At 55.7% G+C, this 19,912-nt stretch overlaps 1 protein-coding gene across 4 annotated transcripts in view; it reads right to left on the bottom strand.

The window, feature by feature from the left end:
• The window catches only part of ELL (elongation factor for RNA polymerase II), an 86,734-nt gene that overhangs the window by 10,249 nt on the left and 56,573 nt on the right, over positions 1–19,912 (bottom strand). For 3 of the 4 annotated variants that reach the window (XM_031659743.1, XM_009193886.4, XM_031659744.1), the window contains exons 3-6: positions 12,685–12,806; positions 12,300–12,463; positions 8,337–8,611; positions 4,652–4,776 (exon numbers count right to left, since the gene is read on the bottom strand). In XM_031659743.1, coding sequence (XP_031515603.1) covers positions 4,652–4,776; positions 8,337–8,611; positions 12,300–12,463; positions 12,685–12,806 — 686 coding nt within the window. The remainder of the gene's footprint in view (positions 1–4,651; positions 4,777–8,336; positions 8,612–12,299; positions 12,464–12,684; positions 12,807–19,912) is intronic. The other variant, XM_031659745.1, reaches the window with a different exon arrangement.

Below are 19,912 nucleotides of genomic sequence, written 5' to 3'. Positions count from 1 at the left end.
ATTGCACTCCAGCCTGGGCAATAAGACCGAGACTCCATCTCAAAAACAAAATAAATACATAAAACACAAAAAATAGGCCGGGCGCGGTGGCTCAAGCCTGTAATCCCAGCACTTTGGGAGGCTGAGACGGGCGGATCACGAGGTCAGGAGATCAAGACCATCCTGGCTAACACAGTGAAACCTCGTCTCTACTAAAAAAATACAAAAAAACTAGCCGGGTGACGTGGCGGGCGCCTGTAGTCCCAGCTACTCGGGAGGCTGAGGCAGGAGAATGGCGTAAACCTGGGAGGCGGAGCTTGCAGCGATCCGAGATCGTGCCACTGCACTCCAGCCTGGGCGACAGAGCGAGACTCCATCTCAAAACTCCAGAAAAATAAAAAAAAAAAATCCTTAGAGTAGGTTACAAATGACACCCTGGGCTGGGCGCGGTGGCTCACGCCTGTAATCCCAGCACTTTGAGAGGCTGAGATGGGCAGATCACCTGAGGTTGGGAGTTCCAGACCAGCCTGGCTAGCATGGTGAGACCCTGTCTCTACTTAGAAATACAAAATTAGTGGTGGCAGGCGCCTGTAATCCCAGCTACTCGGGAAGCTGAGGCAGGCAAAACACTTGAACCTGGGAGGTGGATGTTGCAGTGAGCAAAGATTGCGCCATTGCACTCTAGCCTGGGCAACAGAGACTCAAAAAACAAAACAAAACAAAAAAGACATCCTGGCTGGGCACAGTTGCTCACGCCTGTAAACCCAGTACTTTGGAAGGCTGAGGCCCTTGAGGTCAGGAGTTCGAGACTAGCCTGGACGACATGGTGAAACCCCACCTCTACTAAAAATACAAAAAATTAGCCAGGCGTGGTGGCACGCACTTGTAATCCCAGCTACTCAGGAGGCTGAGGCAGGAGAATTGCTTGAACTGGGGAGGCAGAGGTTGCAGTGAGCCAAGATTGGGCCATTGCACTCCAGGTTGCGATAGGGTGAGACTTCTTCTAAAAAAAAAAAAAAAAAAGGAGGGAGGGGAGAGGAGGGGAAAAGGGACATCCTTTCCATGAAATAAGAACATGATGAGTTAGGCCAGGCACGGTGGATCACACCTGTAATCCCAGCACTTTGGGAGGCCGAGGAGGGTGGATCATGAGGTCAGGAGTTCAAGACCAGCCTGGCCAAGATGGTGAAACCCCGTCTCTACTAAAAATACAAAAATTAGCCAGGTATGGCGGCGGGCACCTGTAATCCCAGCTACTCGGGAGGCTGAGGCACCAAGTTGTTTGAACCCAGGAGGCAGAGGTTGCAGTGAGCCGAGATCATGCCATTGCACTCCAGCCTAGGCAACAGAGCAAGACTCTGTCTCAGTTAAAAAAGAAAAAAAAAGAACACGATGCTATGAAAACGCAGTAGGGAAGCCTCTCAGAAACTAGAAATAATAGGCCTTGCATGGTGGCTCATGCATGTAATCCCAGTGCTTTGGGAGGCTGAGGCAGGCGGATCACTTGAGGTCAGAAGTTCAAGACCAGCCTGGACAACATGGTGAAACCCCGTCTCTATGCCTAGGCAACAGAGCAACACTCTGTCTCAAGAAACAAAGAAACTAGAAATATTTGCAAATTAAGAGATCGGATGGTCAAGGCCATGGCTCAAGCCTGTAATCCCAGCATCTCTTTGGGAGGCCGAGGCGGGCGGATCAATGCAGGTCAGGAGATCGAGACCATCCTGGCTAACATGGTGAAACCCCTCTGCCTCTACTAAAAATACAAAAACTAGCCGGGCGCGGTGGCGGCGCCTGTAGTCCCAGCTACTCGAGGCTGAGGCAGGAGAATGGCCTGAATCCTGAGGCGGAGCTTGCAGTGAGGCCCGAGATAGCCACTCGCACTCCAGCCTGGTGACAGACTCACTTCAAAAAAAAAAAAAAAAAAAAGAGACGGGATGAGATATGTCAAAGAAGTCTCCCAAAAGGAGAATAGTGCCAGGCTGTGGCTCACGCCATAATCCCAGCACTTTGGGAGGCCAAGGCAGGCGATCACAAGGTCAGGGATATCGAGACCATCCTACATAACATGGTGAAACCCCCATCTCTACTAAAAAATACAAAAATCAGCCGGGCGTGAGGGCGGGCCTGCAGTCCCAGCTACTCTGGAGGCTGAGGCAGGAATGGCGTGAACCCTCGGGAGGCGGAGCTGCAGTGAGCCGAGATCACACCACTGCACTCCAGCCTGGGCTACAGGAGCAAGACTCCGGCTTCAAAAAAGAAAAAAAAAGGGAGAATAAAAAGAGCAAGAGATTGGGGTCGGGCGGTGGCTCAAGCCTGTAATCCCAGCACTTTAGAGGTCGGTGACGGCTGATCAATGAAGTCAGGAGATCGAGACCATCCTGGCTAACACGGTGAAAACCCCGCCTCTCTACTAAAAAAATACAAAAACTAGCCGGGTGAGGTGGCGTTTCAGTCCCAGCTACTCGGGAGGCTGAGGCAGGAGAATGGCGGAACCCGGAGCGAGCTTGCAGTGAGCCGAGATCCGCCACTGCACTCCAGCCTGGCGACAGAGCAAGACTGGGCCTCAAAAAAAAAAAAAAGAGCAAGAGATGAAAACCAGGAAGAGGAGGACAGACTCTAGCAGCCTGCCAAAGGCAGTTTGAGGTGGTGTGCAGTAGGATAGGCCTTTCCACTACCACACACAGGATAGAAGGACGGATAAGGCAAGTTTTCAGCCTGCAAGGGCAGTGGTGCCCACCATCCCAGAGTAGGTGCCTGGCCAGCCCCTGGCTGTGTGGACCAGCACAGGTTTGGGGTGGGAAGCCTCTGACCTTCAACATGGAGGGAAAGCACTTTGGACTCTACAAGTCTAGACGTGATCAACCGCCGGCTTAGCAGGACCATCGCCTGGGCATGAAGATGTGGTCAGCAGTCCTCCCAGAGCCCTGTCCTCAGAGAGGTGCTCCAGGAACTGTGCCCCCTTGGCACGAGGGAGGAGCACAAGCAGGAGTGTAGACTCTGGCATGGGGCTCACATAAGAGGGGAGTGGCTCAGGTTGGAGGTGAGGGCACCAGGCAGTGTGTGGCTTAGGCAGAGGAACCAGGAACTCTTGGGGGGACCTGTAGGACCCCTGACCCACGGACAGTGATGAGAGGAGATGTGGATGCCAGGGACAGCTCAGGGTTGGACATGATGAACAAAGAGAACATGAGTGAAGAAACCACCCCCAGAGCCACATGTGGTGCCGGCTCAGCTGAGGATGCTCCTGCAGTGACTTGGACCCCCACATCCCATCTGTCTCATGGCCTGCACTGGGCTAACGGCCTGCCCTGGGCTAGGCCAGCTGGTAACAAATACCCCAAGGCCCTGCTTTGATATACATGAGGCTATGGTGTCAAAAACTGCTATAAATGGGGCTTTCTTGGGGGGAGTGCTAAATAGGAAAAAAAAAAAAAAAAGAAACAGTTGTGCAGGGGGCACTGCAGGTCACCTTCTATGTGGTTATGGCCCAGGGACATTAACCCTACCCCCTGCACGCTAGTGGAAGCTTGTGAAGGCAGTGCTGATCCCCATGCCGGCCCAGAGTAAAAGCGGAGTGCCAAGGGGCTGGCACGAGCCCAGCAGCTCACTCTGCACATGGAACATGAGCCTCGAATCACGGGAGCTGGAGGCAGCTCTGGAGCCTGCACCCTGGGGAAGCTCCCCAACGCCCTGGAGATGCAGCCCAGGCTTCTCCACCTCACTCCACTAGCTCTGGGCAGTTCTCCTTCCAGTGCCCTAAGGGTCTGAGGAACCCAGGGAGCCAAGGGAGAGGACACAGGGTGTGAGGATGGGGGGGGTCTTCTGCCAAGACTGTGCCCTCTGCCAGCCTGCCGCCAGCCAGGGCAGTGCCCCGCAGGCCCCTGACCTGCACACCCAGGGTGGACAGGCAGGCACTACCCTCTCAGGGGAGCAGAGTGGACCCCCAACTTCACTCTGCTTTCCAGAGGCAATTACTGCTTTAAACAGCTGAACTTCCAAAAAACAACTACAAACTCATAAATACCTCCGAGTCCCTGAGAAATCACTTACGGACTAATTAGTAGATTGGCCTGCTTCACAGCCCAAGCTCCACAGAGCTCCCTAACTGGCAGCCGTGGAGAAGGAAATCATTAGCCGCCTGCCTCCGTAACCACTGTTCCCCTGCGCTGTTGCCACTCCTGACCCTGGGTCCCAATTAGCCTGAGGGGATGCATTTAATTAACTCTGCTTAATGACACCTGCTGGGAGTGTTGTTTGGCCTTATTTCTCTCTACTTCAGGTTCTTGAGAGGCTCTTTTCAAAAAGCCAGTGAACTTCTGAGGCCCTGTGGGGATGCCCAGGTTGTGGAGGGAAGCATGAGGGGAAGTTGGGGGCAGCTGAGGAGGGTCCCGGCAGACTGAAGCCTTTTGTCTGAAGATTCCGAGGTTGGGGCCAGTGACTCACACCTCCATCCCACTCTGTGGGCGTGGCCTTCCCTCACCATGGGAGGCCCTGGAGCACCACGTGGGCAGTAGGGAGGATGGCCAGAGAGGCCTGTTTGGACCCTTCCATCCTGCTCCCAAGCCCTGCAGCCTTCAGGACCACACAAGACCACCCCAACATCCTCTGGGTAAGCTCTGGCTGCCTTCATGGGGGTAGGGACATGCTGGGGCACGGAAGGCGGCATTACCGGACGAGCACCCGCTTCAGCAGCTGCTGGTCTCCCTCCGAGTAGCCAGGCCAGTCCTTCTGCACGTCCTTGTACATGCAGTCCTGCAGCGTACACGTGCCATCCTTAGCACTCATGTTGGCCACCTGCAAGACAGAGCCAGCCATCACTTTGTGGGAAGCCTGAGAGAGTCGGGGGACTAGAGAAAAAAGATCTTATGGCGAGGTTGGGAGGGTGTGCAGAGACAGTAGGAGACAGACAGACGGAGACAGAGGAGAGGAAAGAGGATGGCCCACTACCGATCTGTGCTGCCTCCCACCCCTAGTTCCCCTGCACACAATCCTCAGGGTGCAGAAGGGACAATGAGGTTCATGAAGCCAGGTCCAGACTCAACTGTCTTACAGGTGCTGGGCCAGGCTGGCTCCAAAACGGGGAGGGCTACCACCTGCAGTCCGGAGACCCTATCACCTGTCCCCTGGCCCCCCTAGCCTACTTCTCTTTTTCTTTTCTTTTTTTTTCTTTTTGAGACGGAGTCTCGCTCTGTCACCCAGGCTGGAGTGCAGTGGCCAGATCTCAGCTCACTGCAAGCTCCGCCTCCTGGGTTCACGCCATTCTCCTGCCCCAGCCTCCCGAGTAGCTGGGACTACAGACGCCCGCCACCTCGCCCGGCTAGTTTTTTTGGTATTTTTTAGTAGAGACGGGGTTTCACCGTGTTAGCCAGGATGGTCTCGATCTCCTGACCTCGTGATCCGCCCGTCTCGGCCTCCCAAAGTGCTGGGATTACAGGCTTGAGCCACCGCGCCCAGCTTTTCCTTTTTTTGATACAAGATCTTGGCTCACTACAGCCTAGACCTCCTGTGCTCAAGCGATCCTCCCACCTCAGCCTCCCAGGTAGGTGGGGCCACAGGTGTGCACCACTATACTCCAGCTAATTTTTTTGTTGTTGTTGTTAGAGATGGGATCTTGCTATGTTGTCCAGGCTTGTTTTGAACCCCTGGGCTCAAGCGATCCTCTGACCTCAGCCTCCCAATGTGCTGGGATTCCAGCCACCACACCCGGCTCCTGTTTCTTCCAGGCTGGAGTGCAGTGGTGTGATCAAGGCTCACTGTAGCCGCAACCTCCTGGGCTCAAGCAATCCTCTTGCCTCAGTCTCCCAAGCAGGTGGGCTACAAGCATGCACTATCATACCCAGCAAATTTTATTTTTTTGTAGAGATAGGGTCTCAGTATTTTGCCTAGGCTAGTCTTGAGCTCCTGGCCTCAAGGATCCTCCCACCTCAGCCTCCCAAAGTGCTGGAAACAGGCGTGAGCCACCGTACTAGGCTCCACCCTGTTTCTGATCACAACTCCCAGGGCAGAGTCAGCCACAGCTGGGGATGCTGGGTGAGGGGTACCTCCGGGGCCAAGTGTGAGCCCACCTTCCCTACAACCAGCATGCCTTGCTGTTGCTGGCTGACAAAAGCTGAGTTCGTCTCCCAGACTGCTAACAAAGATGGATTCAGAACATCTGCCTTAGAGGGACCTGAGGAAGCTCCAGGTCACTGCCCTGAGTGGGCACTGTGTGCTGGCCTGCAGGGCGCTCTGGTCTCCATCTTGCTGCAGGCACAGTAGCCACTGTTTTCTGCTGCATCTGACATGGCTCTGCGTCACAGCATATTCCATGGGGAGCATTTTTGTTTTTGTTTTTGTTTTTTTTTGGGAGGGGGGACGGAGTCTCGCTCTGTTACCCAGACTGGAGTGCAAAGGCGCAATCTCGGCTCACTGCAAGCTCCGCCTCCTGGGTTCACGCCATTCTCCTGCCACAGCCTCCCGAGTAGCTGGGACTACTGGCACCCGCCGGCACACCCGGCTAATGTTTTGTATTTTTAGTAGAGACGGGGTTTCACCGTGTTAGCCAGGGTGGTCTCGATCTTCTGACCTCGTGATCCTCTCGCCTCGGCCTCCCAAAGTGCTGGGATTACAGGCGTGAGCCACTGCGCCCGGCCCATGGGGAGCATTTTTAACAGCTGAGTAATATTCCACCCTCAAACGGCTGCCAGTTTCTCTGTAGCATAAACAGACATTACTGTGTGCAGTTTTTTTCAGGTTGGCAACAGTTTCCTTCAACGGGATTCCCAGAAGCCAGATTAGTAGGTCAAAGGCTGAATATTTTTATGGCTGTCAACGGGCTTTGCTAAACATTACTCAGCCGTCAACACCCCTCCCCTTGAAGGATAGGCCTGCGGGTTTCCCTGGGGCCTAGCCAGTCCTGGAGGTGGTCACCTTCCATCTCTACTCTAGATTTTTCCACAGGGAGGGCCAAGCACCTTTGAGGGGTGCAATTTTGTCGCTGCTGTTCCTCAGGGTGTCCGCGGGCCTGTGAGGGGCTGGAAATGACCAGTGTGGGTGAGGCACATCCCCCTCCTCTTCTGCAAGCCAACAGTGTTCTGCTGACCCCCATAGCTGCTTGGGGGGAAGCAGCTGCATAATGAATATAGAAGCAAGAAGAAGACAAGCTGTCCAGGGGAAGTCACAGTGGCACGGGAAGGGACACTCTGCCTGCAGACGCTGGCCGGGCCTGTTCCCAGGAGGTGCTGAACCAAAGTTACCTGGAGAAGCCAGGCCCCAGCACAGGCACCTCCTGGCCAGGTCAATGAAGGTTCCACACCTGGTAAATCCATCAAGCTCCCTTCAGCAACTCCTGCTGGCACCATGCCAGCCCTGCCTCAGGAGCAGGATGTGGGTGGACGAGGGCTGGGTTGACATCCTCCCAAGGAATGTGCAGCACAGTCCCACCAGGCGCGCACCCGAGCGGGACGCCTACGAGGAGTTCCATAAACATGGAAGAACGTCCTTTATACAGCTGCTATCCCAGCATGCCACAATGTATGCTTTCTGCTGCAGGCATCACCTGTGTTCCTGAGGTGCTGGATGTGACCCCAAACATCCCACTTCCATCATCCTAAGAGGTGCAAGAGGCTCAGCGGTGCCTCCCCCTCAACCACAGCCGCGATCCGAGGAGACCCATCCTCAGCTCACCTCAGGGCTGTGTCTGCACAGCCTGGCTGATGTTCTGAAGCCAGTGTGAGTCACTCCCCTTCCCAGGGACCCCAGGAAGCCAGGGTGGAGCCTCAGGAACCTCCATGGGTGACGGGGCGGAAGGCACACCTGCTCCAATGACCGGGGTGTTTCTCAACAGCAGGCTCCACTCGCCAGCACCACGTTCCAGATGGCCTAGCCTCCAACCCCAGGGAGGGGCACTGCAGGTCACAGACGGAAGCCTTATGGTCCGAGATGTGAAGCCCTCGCCTGGAGGTGCAGGTGGAGGGCAGCAGGCAGCTGATTCACACTGAGGCCCGCCAGGCTGTGCCAGGCACATATAGGTTCCTTCCCCAGGCCTTGAGTCCACAAATCGTCTGCAGCCGAAGCCTGGATCCACTGTGCCAGGCCCCAGGGCCCACGTGTCAGCAGACAGTGAAGGAGGGCCTGGGCTCCATGCTGAGCCCACCTCTCAACCCTGGACAGTCAGGGCCATGCCCAGAGATGCACCCATGGCCCCCTAAGCTTGTTCTAATCCAGGAGGTCCCAGCTCTCAGGCAGGTTCTGAACCCAGAAAGGGCTCTTCCCTGCCAGCCCCAATCCCAGTCTCCATGCTCTGGCCCATTCCACCCGCATAAGACCATCTGCGGAGACCACTGGTAAAGACATGACATCAGGGCGGCACGCACCTGCTGGAGGAGGCCATCTAGCGCGTCCTTGTCCGCCTGTGTCAGGCCGTCCTTCTGCAGCCGCAACAGCAGCTCGGCCTTGCGGTAGGGCCTTAGCGCAAGGAGGTGTAGCACTCGGTCACGGAAGGGCCTCTGGGATACCCCGCTGCCCCCGCTCATGCCACTGGCACCACTCTTCCTGATGGCACTCGCCAAGTTGATGGGGGTTGCCCGCTTGCGGGAGGGCACTGCGTCTGTCGCACCTGGGGCCGGTTTCCGAAACTGAACCTTCTTGCCTGCAACAAGAATCCAAGTGTTAGGGAACAGAGAGGGCACTGCCGTGTCCTAAGCCAGTGCTGCTGAGCGGGTGCCCAAAGGTTTGAGACTATAGAGAGTGCTGGAGGCAGGCACCACACCAACCACAGCAAAGGCCAGCTTGCTCCTTGGGGACCCTGGGTGGCCAAGAGCGCCACCTGCTGCCCACGGCTGGCACCTGCAGGGCACACAGCCTTAGAAGTGGGAGGTGCAGGCAGCAGAACTGTGTCAGAGCCTTAACTGACTTTATCACAGGCGACCTAAATCCTGGACAGCAAAATCACCTGATAACTCTGGTAGGCAGTGTGTGTGTGCGGGAAGATCGGGGAGAGGTGGGGAGGATTGTTTCTTGAGACAGGATCGCGCTCTGTCACTCAGGCTGGAGTGTAGTAGCACAATCATGGCTCACTGTAGCTCCAAACTCCTGGGCCCAAGCAATCCTCCCACCTCGGCCTCTGGAGTAGCTGGGACCACAGCTACTGGGACCTCCGCACCACCATGCCTGGCTAATTTTTTTTTATTATTTGTAGACGTGGGGTCTCACTATGCTGCCCAGGCTGGTCTCAAACTCATGGGCCCAAAGGACCCTCCCACCTCAGCTTCCCAAAGTGCTGGGATTATAGGCCAGAGCCACCCTGCCCAGCCTGAGGTGGGGACTGTTTATAAACCCTTCTGATGTTAAACTGGGGGTCCCTGAACTGCAAGAGGCAGTCACTCCCAAGTCTGCTCTTCAGAGTCCTATGCTGGCCCCACGTGGCTGCCATTTTTGTTTTTCTAAAGTCAATAAAGATGTCAGAGCCACTTTCGGCAGCTGCTGTGAAGACCCTGGTGCAAGTGGCACCCCAGCCTTAGGCCTGGTCAAGCTCTCCTCTGGCAGGCGTGGCTGTGCCCACAGCCCTGGGGAGAGCAGGCTCCCCTCTATTCCCGATGCAGAGATGTGGGCAGGGTCTAGCATGCTGCTCCCTGCATTGTCCTGAACAATGATGCCCTGGCATCCTTGGGAACACGGTCAGCCGAGCAAGCTCAACAGTGCCTCAAATCCTTCCCCCAAAAGTGCTTCATAACAACATCACTCTGATCTTCTCTCTCAAAATCTGATCTGTCAAAGTAACCCAGAAAGCCGTGCTTTCAGAATACCCAGAGCCAGCACTCACACCTCTGGGGTCTGTTCAGTGGAGTCCTGACAGCAGGGCTGCACTCACCCGTATAGGGCCAAGCTGGTCAACAGGGAGGAGGAGCAGCCTATGGGGGGCACTGTGAGACAGAGGGACACGCACATTCACAACATTTTTTTTTTTTTGAGACAGTCTCACTCTGTTGCCCAGGCTGGAGTGCAGTGGTGCAATCTCAACTCACTGCAACCTCCGCCTTCCAGGTTCAGGAGATTCTCCTGCCTCAGCCTCCCAAGTAGCTGGGACTACAGGCGCATGCCACCATACCCAGCTAATTTTTGTATTTTTAGTAGAGACGGGGGTTCACCATATTGGCCAGGCTGGTCTCGAACTACTGACCTCGTGATCTCTCCGCCTCGGCCTCTCAAAGTGCTGGGATTACAGGTGTGAGCCACTGCGTCCGGCCACAGTCACATCTTAACAGACAGTGTCCCCTACCAGAACATAAACTGTTTCAAAAACCCTCACTGGGCCGGGCACGGTGGCTCACGCCTGTAATTCCAGCACTTTGGGAAGCCAAGGCGGGTGGATCACGAGGTCAGATCGAGACCGTCCTGGATAACACGGTAAAACCCCGTCTCTACTAAAAATACAAAAAAAAAAAAGTCAGGCGTCGTGGTGGGCACCTGTACTCCCAGCTACTCGGGAGGCTGAGGCAGGAGTATGGCATGAACCCGGGAGGCGGAGGTTGCAGTGAGCCGAGATTGCGCCACTGCACTCCAGCCTGGGCAACAGAGTGAGACTCTGTCTCAAAAAAAAAAAAAAAAAAGGAGGGGGGAGGGGCCGGGCGCAGTGGCTCACGCATGTAATCCCAACACTTTGGGAGGCCGAGGTGGGTGGATCACGAGGTCAGGAGATCCAGACCATCCTGGCCAACATGGTGAAACCCTGTCTCTACTAAAACTACAAAAAATTAGCCTGGCGTGGTGGCGGGTGCCTGTAGTCCCAGCTACTCGGGAGGCTGAGGCAGGAGAATGGTGTGAACCTGGGAGGCAGAGCTTGCAGTGAGCTGAGATAGTGCCAATGTACTCCAGCCTGGGCGACAAAGCGAGACTCCATCTCAAAAAAAAAAAAAAAGCCCTCACTGTACCCAAAGTGGTGTGCTAAGATACATTTCTGATCAAGTGTTTGGCTAAAGGACCCACAGATTTATTAATATGTGTATGAGGCCATGTGCACTGACTCATGCCTGTAATCCCAGCACCGTGGGAGGCCCAGGCGAAAGGATCATTTGAGCCCAAGAGTCAGAGACCAACCTGAGCAACATAGCGAGGCTCTTGTCTCTACAAAAAATCTAAAAGTTAGCCATGTGTGGTGGCACACACCTGTGGTCCCAGCTACTCTGGAGGCTGAGGTAGGATCACTTGAGCCCAGGAGTTTGAGGCTGCAGTGAGCTATGATTGTGCCACAGCACTCCAGCCTGAGTGACAGAGAAAGGTCCCGTCTTTAAAAAAACAAAAAACAAAAAACAAAACACGTGTACAGCTGTCTCTTCAACTGTTCTGCCCACAGCAGCCCTGTGCTTGGGGCTTACAGCCCAGGGCCTTAACATCAGGGACAGCCCGGGCTCCCTAGCCATACAACACGTCCACCTGGGCTCAGTGTTGACCAGGAGGAGCAACCCCTGCACCCACATCTGGGGTTTCATTCAGAGGGAACCCCTCTGCTCAGCAAAGGGAAATCACGTACTTTCTTCAGAAGGAGGAGAGAGAGGAATTGAAATGCCCCCCACTTTTCTTAAAGAGAAAACTCAAAAAGCCATCAAGGCTGTCGTCTGCTCTGAGCCATCTCCCTCCTCTCTTGAAGCCCGGCACCCTACTCCCGCCATAATGAGTTCCCATGACTCCTGGCGCTCTGCCTGGACTAAGAGGCGGGGTGCTGCAGCTCTGTAAACAAACAGCACTTTCCTTCCCACTGTCAAGGCCTGTTGGCTTCTCAACTGCTGAAACCGTTTCCAAGTCAATGCTGAGTGGCTACAGTTTTCCCGCAGTGCTGGGTCGCTGGCAACAGGGCCTGTGAGGCTCATTTCCTGCCTGTTGCCGACTGTGGTGGCCTTGGGGAGGAGCTGGCTGGTCAGGTGAGGGCGGGGGCAGCCTCCAGAGACAGACATGGGCCTTGCCCTAGGCTGCATGCCCATCTTCGGGGGGCCTGTTGGCCTCCCTGACAGGTGAAGGTCCCCAAGGCTGCAGCCTGAAAGCAGGGACCACCAACTCACAGCTCCTGGAGTTCTCAGGCCGCTTTGTCCACCTTGGGCTTCACAAGGCAGCAGCTGCTGCAGCCCAACCCCCCACCCCTCACGTGGCCCCCAAGCCCATGTGGCCAGACTTCTCTTCCCAACCCAGACTCTGGTCCAGGCACATCCTGCTCAGGGACTCCTCAGTTGGCCCATCATTTCTGTGCAGGGCACAGCCAGTGCCCAGCCTGGACGGGCCCCAAATGCCTCCCGACACTGGCAGTTGCCTGGCCACCCTGCAGCCCTGCCAAACTCGCTGCTCACCCAGGTAGCGGCCTCCAGCCTTGATGACAATGGCACTGCGGCTCCGCGTCTCCTCCTCTGCCTGGGCCATGCTCTGCCGTGCCTTCTGGTAGGAGTCGTCGGTGGCGCACACCGTGATCTTGTCCTGTATGCTACCCAGGCAGTCCAGGTGGATGTCCCCATGACTGCAAGACAAGGCCAGGAGCTGAGGTCAGCAGCTGGGACAATGCAGGGAGTATCTGTTCAGGACCCAAGCCCCCAGTCCACCACCTGGTCTGGAAAACAGGCTCTGTCAGCACCGTCTCAGGCAACACGGTTTCAATGGGGCACATCTTAACCCTGGTCCAGAGGTGACAGGGTGACCTTGAGAGTCAGTGGGGTGCTCTGGGTTGGGGCGGCGCCTCACCTGGAGACATACTGCTGGATGCAGTCAAAGCTGCCCTGGGGGTTGTCACGGCCGATGTTGGAGAGGTAGAAGGAGAACGTCCGCGCCTCCGAGGGGCAGTCGGGCTGGGGGATGGAGATGTGCTGCATGGAGGGGGAGGGGGTGTCACTGGGAGGTCCTCAGCAGGACAGGCCCCCAGCCTGCATCTCCTGCACGAGTCCCCACAATGCAGCCCTCACAACAGGAATGTGCTGGCCCCTTTCCCTAAAACACACCCCTGCTCTTCTGCCAGTGACGGGACGGGTGGCCCATCCTCAGCAACACACACTGCATAGAGAGGGGACTCAGGCACCTACGTGGGTGGGCATGGGGCCAGGGGCCATTTTCAGCAGCAACAGCACTGCTGTCTGAGGACAGTGCTCAGCACCTGCCCAGACGCAGGGCCCCCACCCCAATCGTGTGACCCCTGGAAAGTGGCTTGTCTGGACCACGACTCACTTTCCCCACCACCAAACGGACAGACCTTGGCCTGGGACATCCTATGAGGTAAAATGCGACATGAGGGGCTTGGGCAGTCACCCGCAACTCTGGCGCCCCTCCTTGGCAATCCCCTGTCAGCATCCCCCCACAAAGGACATTGACTCCATGTGAGTCTCCATTTGCTGCAGCTGTGAATGAGGTAGGCTTGTGTCCTGTGGGCTCACAGATCAGAAGTACTGGCCCCCGACAAGCCTGTCATGGGTCACAGCAGCCTGACTTTGGCTGTGCCCCTGCAGCCCTGCCTGGAAGGACAGACAGTCAGGGACAGGCAGGCAGATGGATGGACTGTGCTGGTCCCGGCCAGGGTCAGTGCAGGGCAGCATCACATCTGAGGCCACTGCATTCCAGGCTGACCCCAGACCCTCTGTCAACAGAGGTGGCCCTTCCTAAATTAATGCCTGGGCTTTGGCACGAGCTCCTCACAGTTAGACTGACACATGAGGGGCGTTCAAACAGTCAACAAGGAGGGACAACATGGAGGGAGCCCTCGGGTCTTGTCCCCTGGCTGCAGCACCCCCTTGGCACCCAAGCCCCATCTCCTCCTCTGTGACACCATGAGCGCAGGAGAGACTGCGGCTGAATCTCCTGCCCCCTCGCCCCTGCCGAGCTGCCTCATACGCCCATGGGAGGCTTTGCCTGCCTGTGCCTCACCTGTGAGACAGAGGACGGGGCTTCTGCCACCAGGAACGTGGAAGAGCACCACTCCCCCGCCCTGCTGTGTGGCCTTGGCCGGGACTTGTCCCCTGGGGCAGTGTTTGGACCCACAAGGGAAGCCATGGCTGCACCCAGCCCAGTGCCAGGCCCTGCTCCCAAGGTAAGAACAGTTCCTGGGTTCGGCCACTCTGGGCAGGAAGAGTCTGGTCTGGGCTTGCAGGCAGTCCCTGCACCAGCCACTCCCTGTGCCCGGCCTGCAGACCCTTCTCCAGAGGCCCATCCTGCCCCTCCCCGAGGCTGAACACTGCCCCAGGAGAAAAGCTGTCCCATCTGCTGGGGTCTGCCCAGCATCCCCTCTCAGCCTCAAACGTGTCCCCCTAGGGCAGGCGCCCTTGTCCCTGTCATGCTGATACAGAAATGCAAGCTGAGGGGTCAGGGCCCAACCAGTGTACTGGTGGAGAGTGAGGCCAAAGCCCATCGTGGGCCCACCATGCCAGGCCACACCTGAACACAAACACCCATCTCTATCAGGGTCAGAGAAGGGAGAAACAGCCTGCACCCAGCATCAGAGAAAACACACACACACACAGCCTCTGATGATCCACCCTATGGCAGGGAAACCTTCCCCCACCACACACACACACACACACACACACACACACACACACACACACCCTCCACACACAATCTCCCTAAACACAATCCCCCACACACAACCACACAAACAACCCCCTCCACACACAATCTCCCTAAACACAACCCCCACAACCACACACAACCCCCGGCCACCAACCACACTACTCAAACACAACCCCTCCGCACACACTCTCCCTACATACAACCCCACAACCACACAATCCCACACACAACCACACACATATACACAAACACAATCCCTCCACACACTTCCCTCTAAACACAACCCCCACAACCACACACAATCCCTCAGCTACAACCATGCTTGACACACACAATCCCCTTCATTACCACACCTCCCCTTGCACATACAACCTCCCCACAACCACACAATCCCCCACACACAACCACACACATACACAAACACAATCCCTCCACACACAATCTCCCTAAACACAAACCCCACAACCAATCCCCTACACACAACCACACACACACAAACACAACCCCTCCACATCTCCCTACATATAACCCCAACAACACAATCCCCCCACACACAACCACACACAAACACAACCCCTCCACAATCTCTACACACAACTTCACGTCATGTCCCCCCACACAACCACCACACAAACACAACCCCCACAATCTCTCTACACACAACCCCAACCACACAATACTCCACACACCACACACACAAACACAACCTCCACACACCTCTCACACAACCCAAGACAACCACAATAATCCCCACACACACACAAACAACCCCTCCACAAGCTCCTTACACACAACCCCAACCACACAATTCCCCACACACCGCGACGCACACAAACACAACCCTCCACATACAATCTCCCTACATATAACCCCAACACAATCCCCCACACAAACACAAACAACCCCTCCACAAGCTCCCTACACACAACCCCAACCACACAATTCCCCCACATACCACACCACACACAAACACAACTCCTCCACACACCATCTCCCTACATACAACCCCCACAACCACATAATCCCCCACACACACAACCCCTCCACAAGCTCTCTACACACAACCACAACCACACAACTCCCCCACACACAACACACACACACAATCCCTCCACACACCACACCACCCTCTTATATACAACTCACAACCACACAATCCCCCAGCACACACAACCACACACAAACAAAACCCCTCCACACACACTCTCCCTATACAACCCCCACAACCACACAATCCCCCACACACAACCACACACACACACAAACACAACCCCTCCACAATCTCTCTACACACAAACCCCACAACCACATAATCCCCCACACACAACCACACACACACACAAACACAACCCCTCCACAGTCTCCCTACACACAAGCTGCACAACCAATCCCCCACACACAACCACACACACAACCCCTCCACAAGCTCCCTACACACAACCCCAACCACACAATTCCCCCACACACCAGCACACACACAAACACAACCCCTCCACACACAATCTCCCTACATACAACCCCCACAACCACATAATCCCCCACACACAACCACACACAAACACAACCCCTCCACACACAATCTCCCTAAACACAACCCCCACAACCACACAATCACCCACACACAACCACACACACACAAACATGACCCCTCCATAATCTTCTACACACAAATCAGATAACTGCCATTAATCCCCACACACAACCATACACACAACCCCTCCACAAGCTCCCTACACACCAACCCCAACCACAAAATTCCTCCCCCACACACCACACACACAAACACAACCCCGCACACAATTTCTATACAACCCTCCCACAACCAATGAATCCCCCCTCTACACACAACCACACACACACAAATACAACCCCTCCACAATCTCCCTAAACACAACCCCCCACAACCACACAATCACCCACACACAACCACCACACACACACACACACAAACACAACCCCTCCACACACCTCCCTACATACAACCCCAACACACCCCCACAACCACACACAAACACAACCCCTTCTACATATCTTCTACTAATAACCTAACAACACAATCCTCTACACACAACACACAACCATAACGCTTCATTAACCACACACACACAACCCCAACCACACAACTCCTCCACACAGCACACACACACACAAACACAAACCCTCCATATTCTCCTACATACAACCCCCACAACACATAATCCCCCCACACACAACCCCACACACAAACACAACCCCTCCACACACACTCTCTCTACACACAACCCCAACCACACAATTCCCACACACCACACAACCACAAACACAATCCCTCCACACACAATTTCCCTCCCTACATACAACCCCCCACAACCACACAATCCCCACACACAACCACACACACACAATACAACCAACCCCTCCACACACCTCCCTACACACACCTAACCATTACAATTCCACACACCACATACACAAACACAACCCCTCCACACATACCTCTTTACACACCTGGTGAACTAATCCCCCCACACACACCACACACACAAACACAACCCCTCCAGTCTCCCCCTACACACAACCCCCACAACCACACAATCCCCCCACACACAACCACACACACAAACACAACCCTCCAGTCCCCCTACACACAACCCCCACAACCACACAATTCCCCACACACCACACAATACACAATCCCCCTCTAACCATTAATCATACATACAATACCCCCTACACAGCGCCACACACACAACCTCCCCCACACACAACCCCTCTGCACACAAACACAATCCCCCAAGCACAACCCACACAACCCACACATGCACAACCCCCCCACATACACCCCTCTACACACAAACCCCTCACACAACCACACAAACACAACGCACACACAACCACACACAACCCCCAGCCACATAAACACAACCTGCACACAACCACAACCCACACAACCACGAACCCCCTACACTCAAACACAACCCCCGCCACACACACAAACACAACCACACACACCCTGAAGCCTCTGCCAGAGCCATGTGGGTGACCCTGGCCATCTAGACCTGTCCTGCTCCGATGCCACTGAGGGGTTTTTTCACCCAACACACACAGGTGCCACCCTGCCCTGCCTGCACCTCCCTTCCCAGATATGACTTTTATTCTCATTCATACAAGTAACTGGAAACACGCTGCTGGGATGAGGGAAGCTCAGGTTTCCGAGAGGCTCTGTGGTGGCCAGGTGCACAGGTGATGCGGTGACCCAGAATGAGCCAGCCAGGGAAGTCGGGGACTACACGTCCAGGAAAACCAAAAGGAGTGGCTGTGGGAACCTAAGCCCGGCCTCGGTGGCTCTCCCGCCCTCCTCTGTCGTCTCTTTAACCCCCACTGCCCCTGTGGTCCTGGCCTGAGGCCCAAGTCGCCAGTGGCTCCTGCCCCACAGTGACTGAGGGCTGGGCACCCTCACGTGCAGTCCTTTCCCAAGAAAACCCCAGCTCCACCCAGGCGGGCAGGATTCATCCTGTCACCCTGGCTTCAGGGGAGATGCCATTCAGCAGAGCTGGCAATGAGACCAGGCCACAGCCAGCTGGAGAGGTGAGGAGTCTGACACAGCAAAGCCTACCCCCTTTGCCACCACAGGAGGGTCTGGGCACCGACTGTGGCCGGGGGCAGCTGCACACCCAGTCAGCACTGACAGTGCCCCTCCTGGGCCTGCCCAGAGACCTTGCTTCTCCGTGGGCAGGGGCTTCACAGTGGCCCTTCACCCTGCTTGGCTCTTTTCCACACAGGCGTAGACGTCTGCTGCCCAAACTCCATCCTAGAAGCCGGGGTCAGGTGCAGAACCCAGGGCCAGGTGTGCAGCTGTGGCAGGGTGTAGGGGATGCATGAAGGGGGGTGACACAGGCCTCAAAGCTGATGCTTGGGAGAGTGTTGTGCCGCTGGTGACAAGGGGAAGACATACAGAGGGCACGGTGGTTGACGTCCTTCAGGATGTGGGGGTGAGGAGACGGGGAGAGTGTTCTCACGGCCCTGCCTCCCCTAGCACACGCAGCACCACGGAGCCCTCCAATTAACGGGCTGTTTTGCTGCGGGTTAATGGTCACCAGCCCGGAACAGTAGGGAAGCCAGCGGGATGGGAGCAGCCCAGGAATGCGGGCACTTTCTCTGCACTAGCCAAGAGCTTGCCCGGGTTCTGGGACAAGGTTTGAAACGCAGCCCCTGCTTGGCCTTCTGAACGGGGTCTTGGTTGCTCCTTGGGGGCTGCTCATGGGCCCAGTGACCCGTGTACCAGTGGGCTGCCACGGGGCCCTCAGATGGCCCACGCACAGCAGGTCTGGGTACGTATGAAATCAGCCCTGGCTCCAGGTTATGGCGGTTGGGGAGGAGTTGCCATAAACCTAAGCATTTGTCCATGCTCACAGACACAGAGCCCAGGCCACATACAGGCTCACCCTGGGTGCTTTCCGTAGGTCCCTAAGGCCTGCTGCCTTTCCCGCTGACCTGACCATGGCCACCAGAGGGCGCTGCTTCCACCACCGCTCAAGTCCCTGCTATAGTCCATTCATCTCTACCCTTTGAAATCCATCCCAAACTGGGGCCTGCTGCACCCCGCTACCCGACCCCCTAAAATCTGCACAGCCTCTTTTACAGTACAGGTGGGGAGGTGGAGGGTTCTGAAGAAATATATTAAGTTGGGATAGGGGGTGCAGAGCAAAAATGGTTGAAAAAAACGAGGAAAAACGCTCGCTATTCTGGGCAGTTAAAAATAAAAAGATAAGGTTGGGGGGCGCAGGGGTTCATGCCCGGAATCCCAACATTTTGGGAGGCCAAGGTAGGCAGACCACTTGGGCCCAGAAGTTCAAGACCAGCCTGGGCAACACAGTGAGACCCTGTCTCTACAAAAAATAAAAAAATTTAACCAGGCGTGGTGGCTCACGCCTGTAAACCCAGCTACTCAGGAGGCTTGAGCCCAGGAGGTCATGGCTGCAGTAAGCCGTGATTGTACCACAGCACTCCAGCCTGAGCGACAGAGGATCTCTAAAACAAAAACAGAAACAAGAACATGAGGTAGGTGGCCCCACGTGCTATCCATACAACACACACAGGAGCCCAAATAACGGACTGACCAGGTTCTCTCTGGCCTGGGAGGTTTTCAGGCCAGAAATGTTTTCTACATTTTTTTTTTTATTTCCCACAGAACTCTCAGAATAAAATATGTTGTTATTTGTAAAGAGAGTCATGACCCAGTGGCTGAATACAACCTCTAGGAGGGTGGCAGCCCCTTTGGCCTAGTGGGAGCCTCACCTCCTCAGGCCCAAGGCAAGGGCACTTTCTAAGTACCTGCTTCCACTCCAGGAGTCAGGCACACCATGGCCAGCCGGAGAAGAGCCATGTGCTGTGCCCAACTAGGATCCCTGACTGCTCAGCCTCAGCACATGGATGG

This window comes from Papio anubis, chromosome 20 (assembly GCF_008728515.1).
Source record: "Papio anubis isolate 15944 chromosome 20, Panubis1.0, whole genome shotgun sequence".
NCBI classification, from domain to species: Eukaryota; Metazoa; Chordata; class Mammalia; order Primates; family Cercopithecidae; genus Papio; species Papio anubis.
The sequence above is the reverse complement of the archived record's forward strand: the minus strand, read 5'-3'. Positions and strand labels throughout refer to the sequence as shown.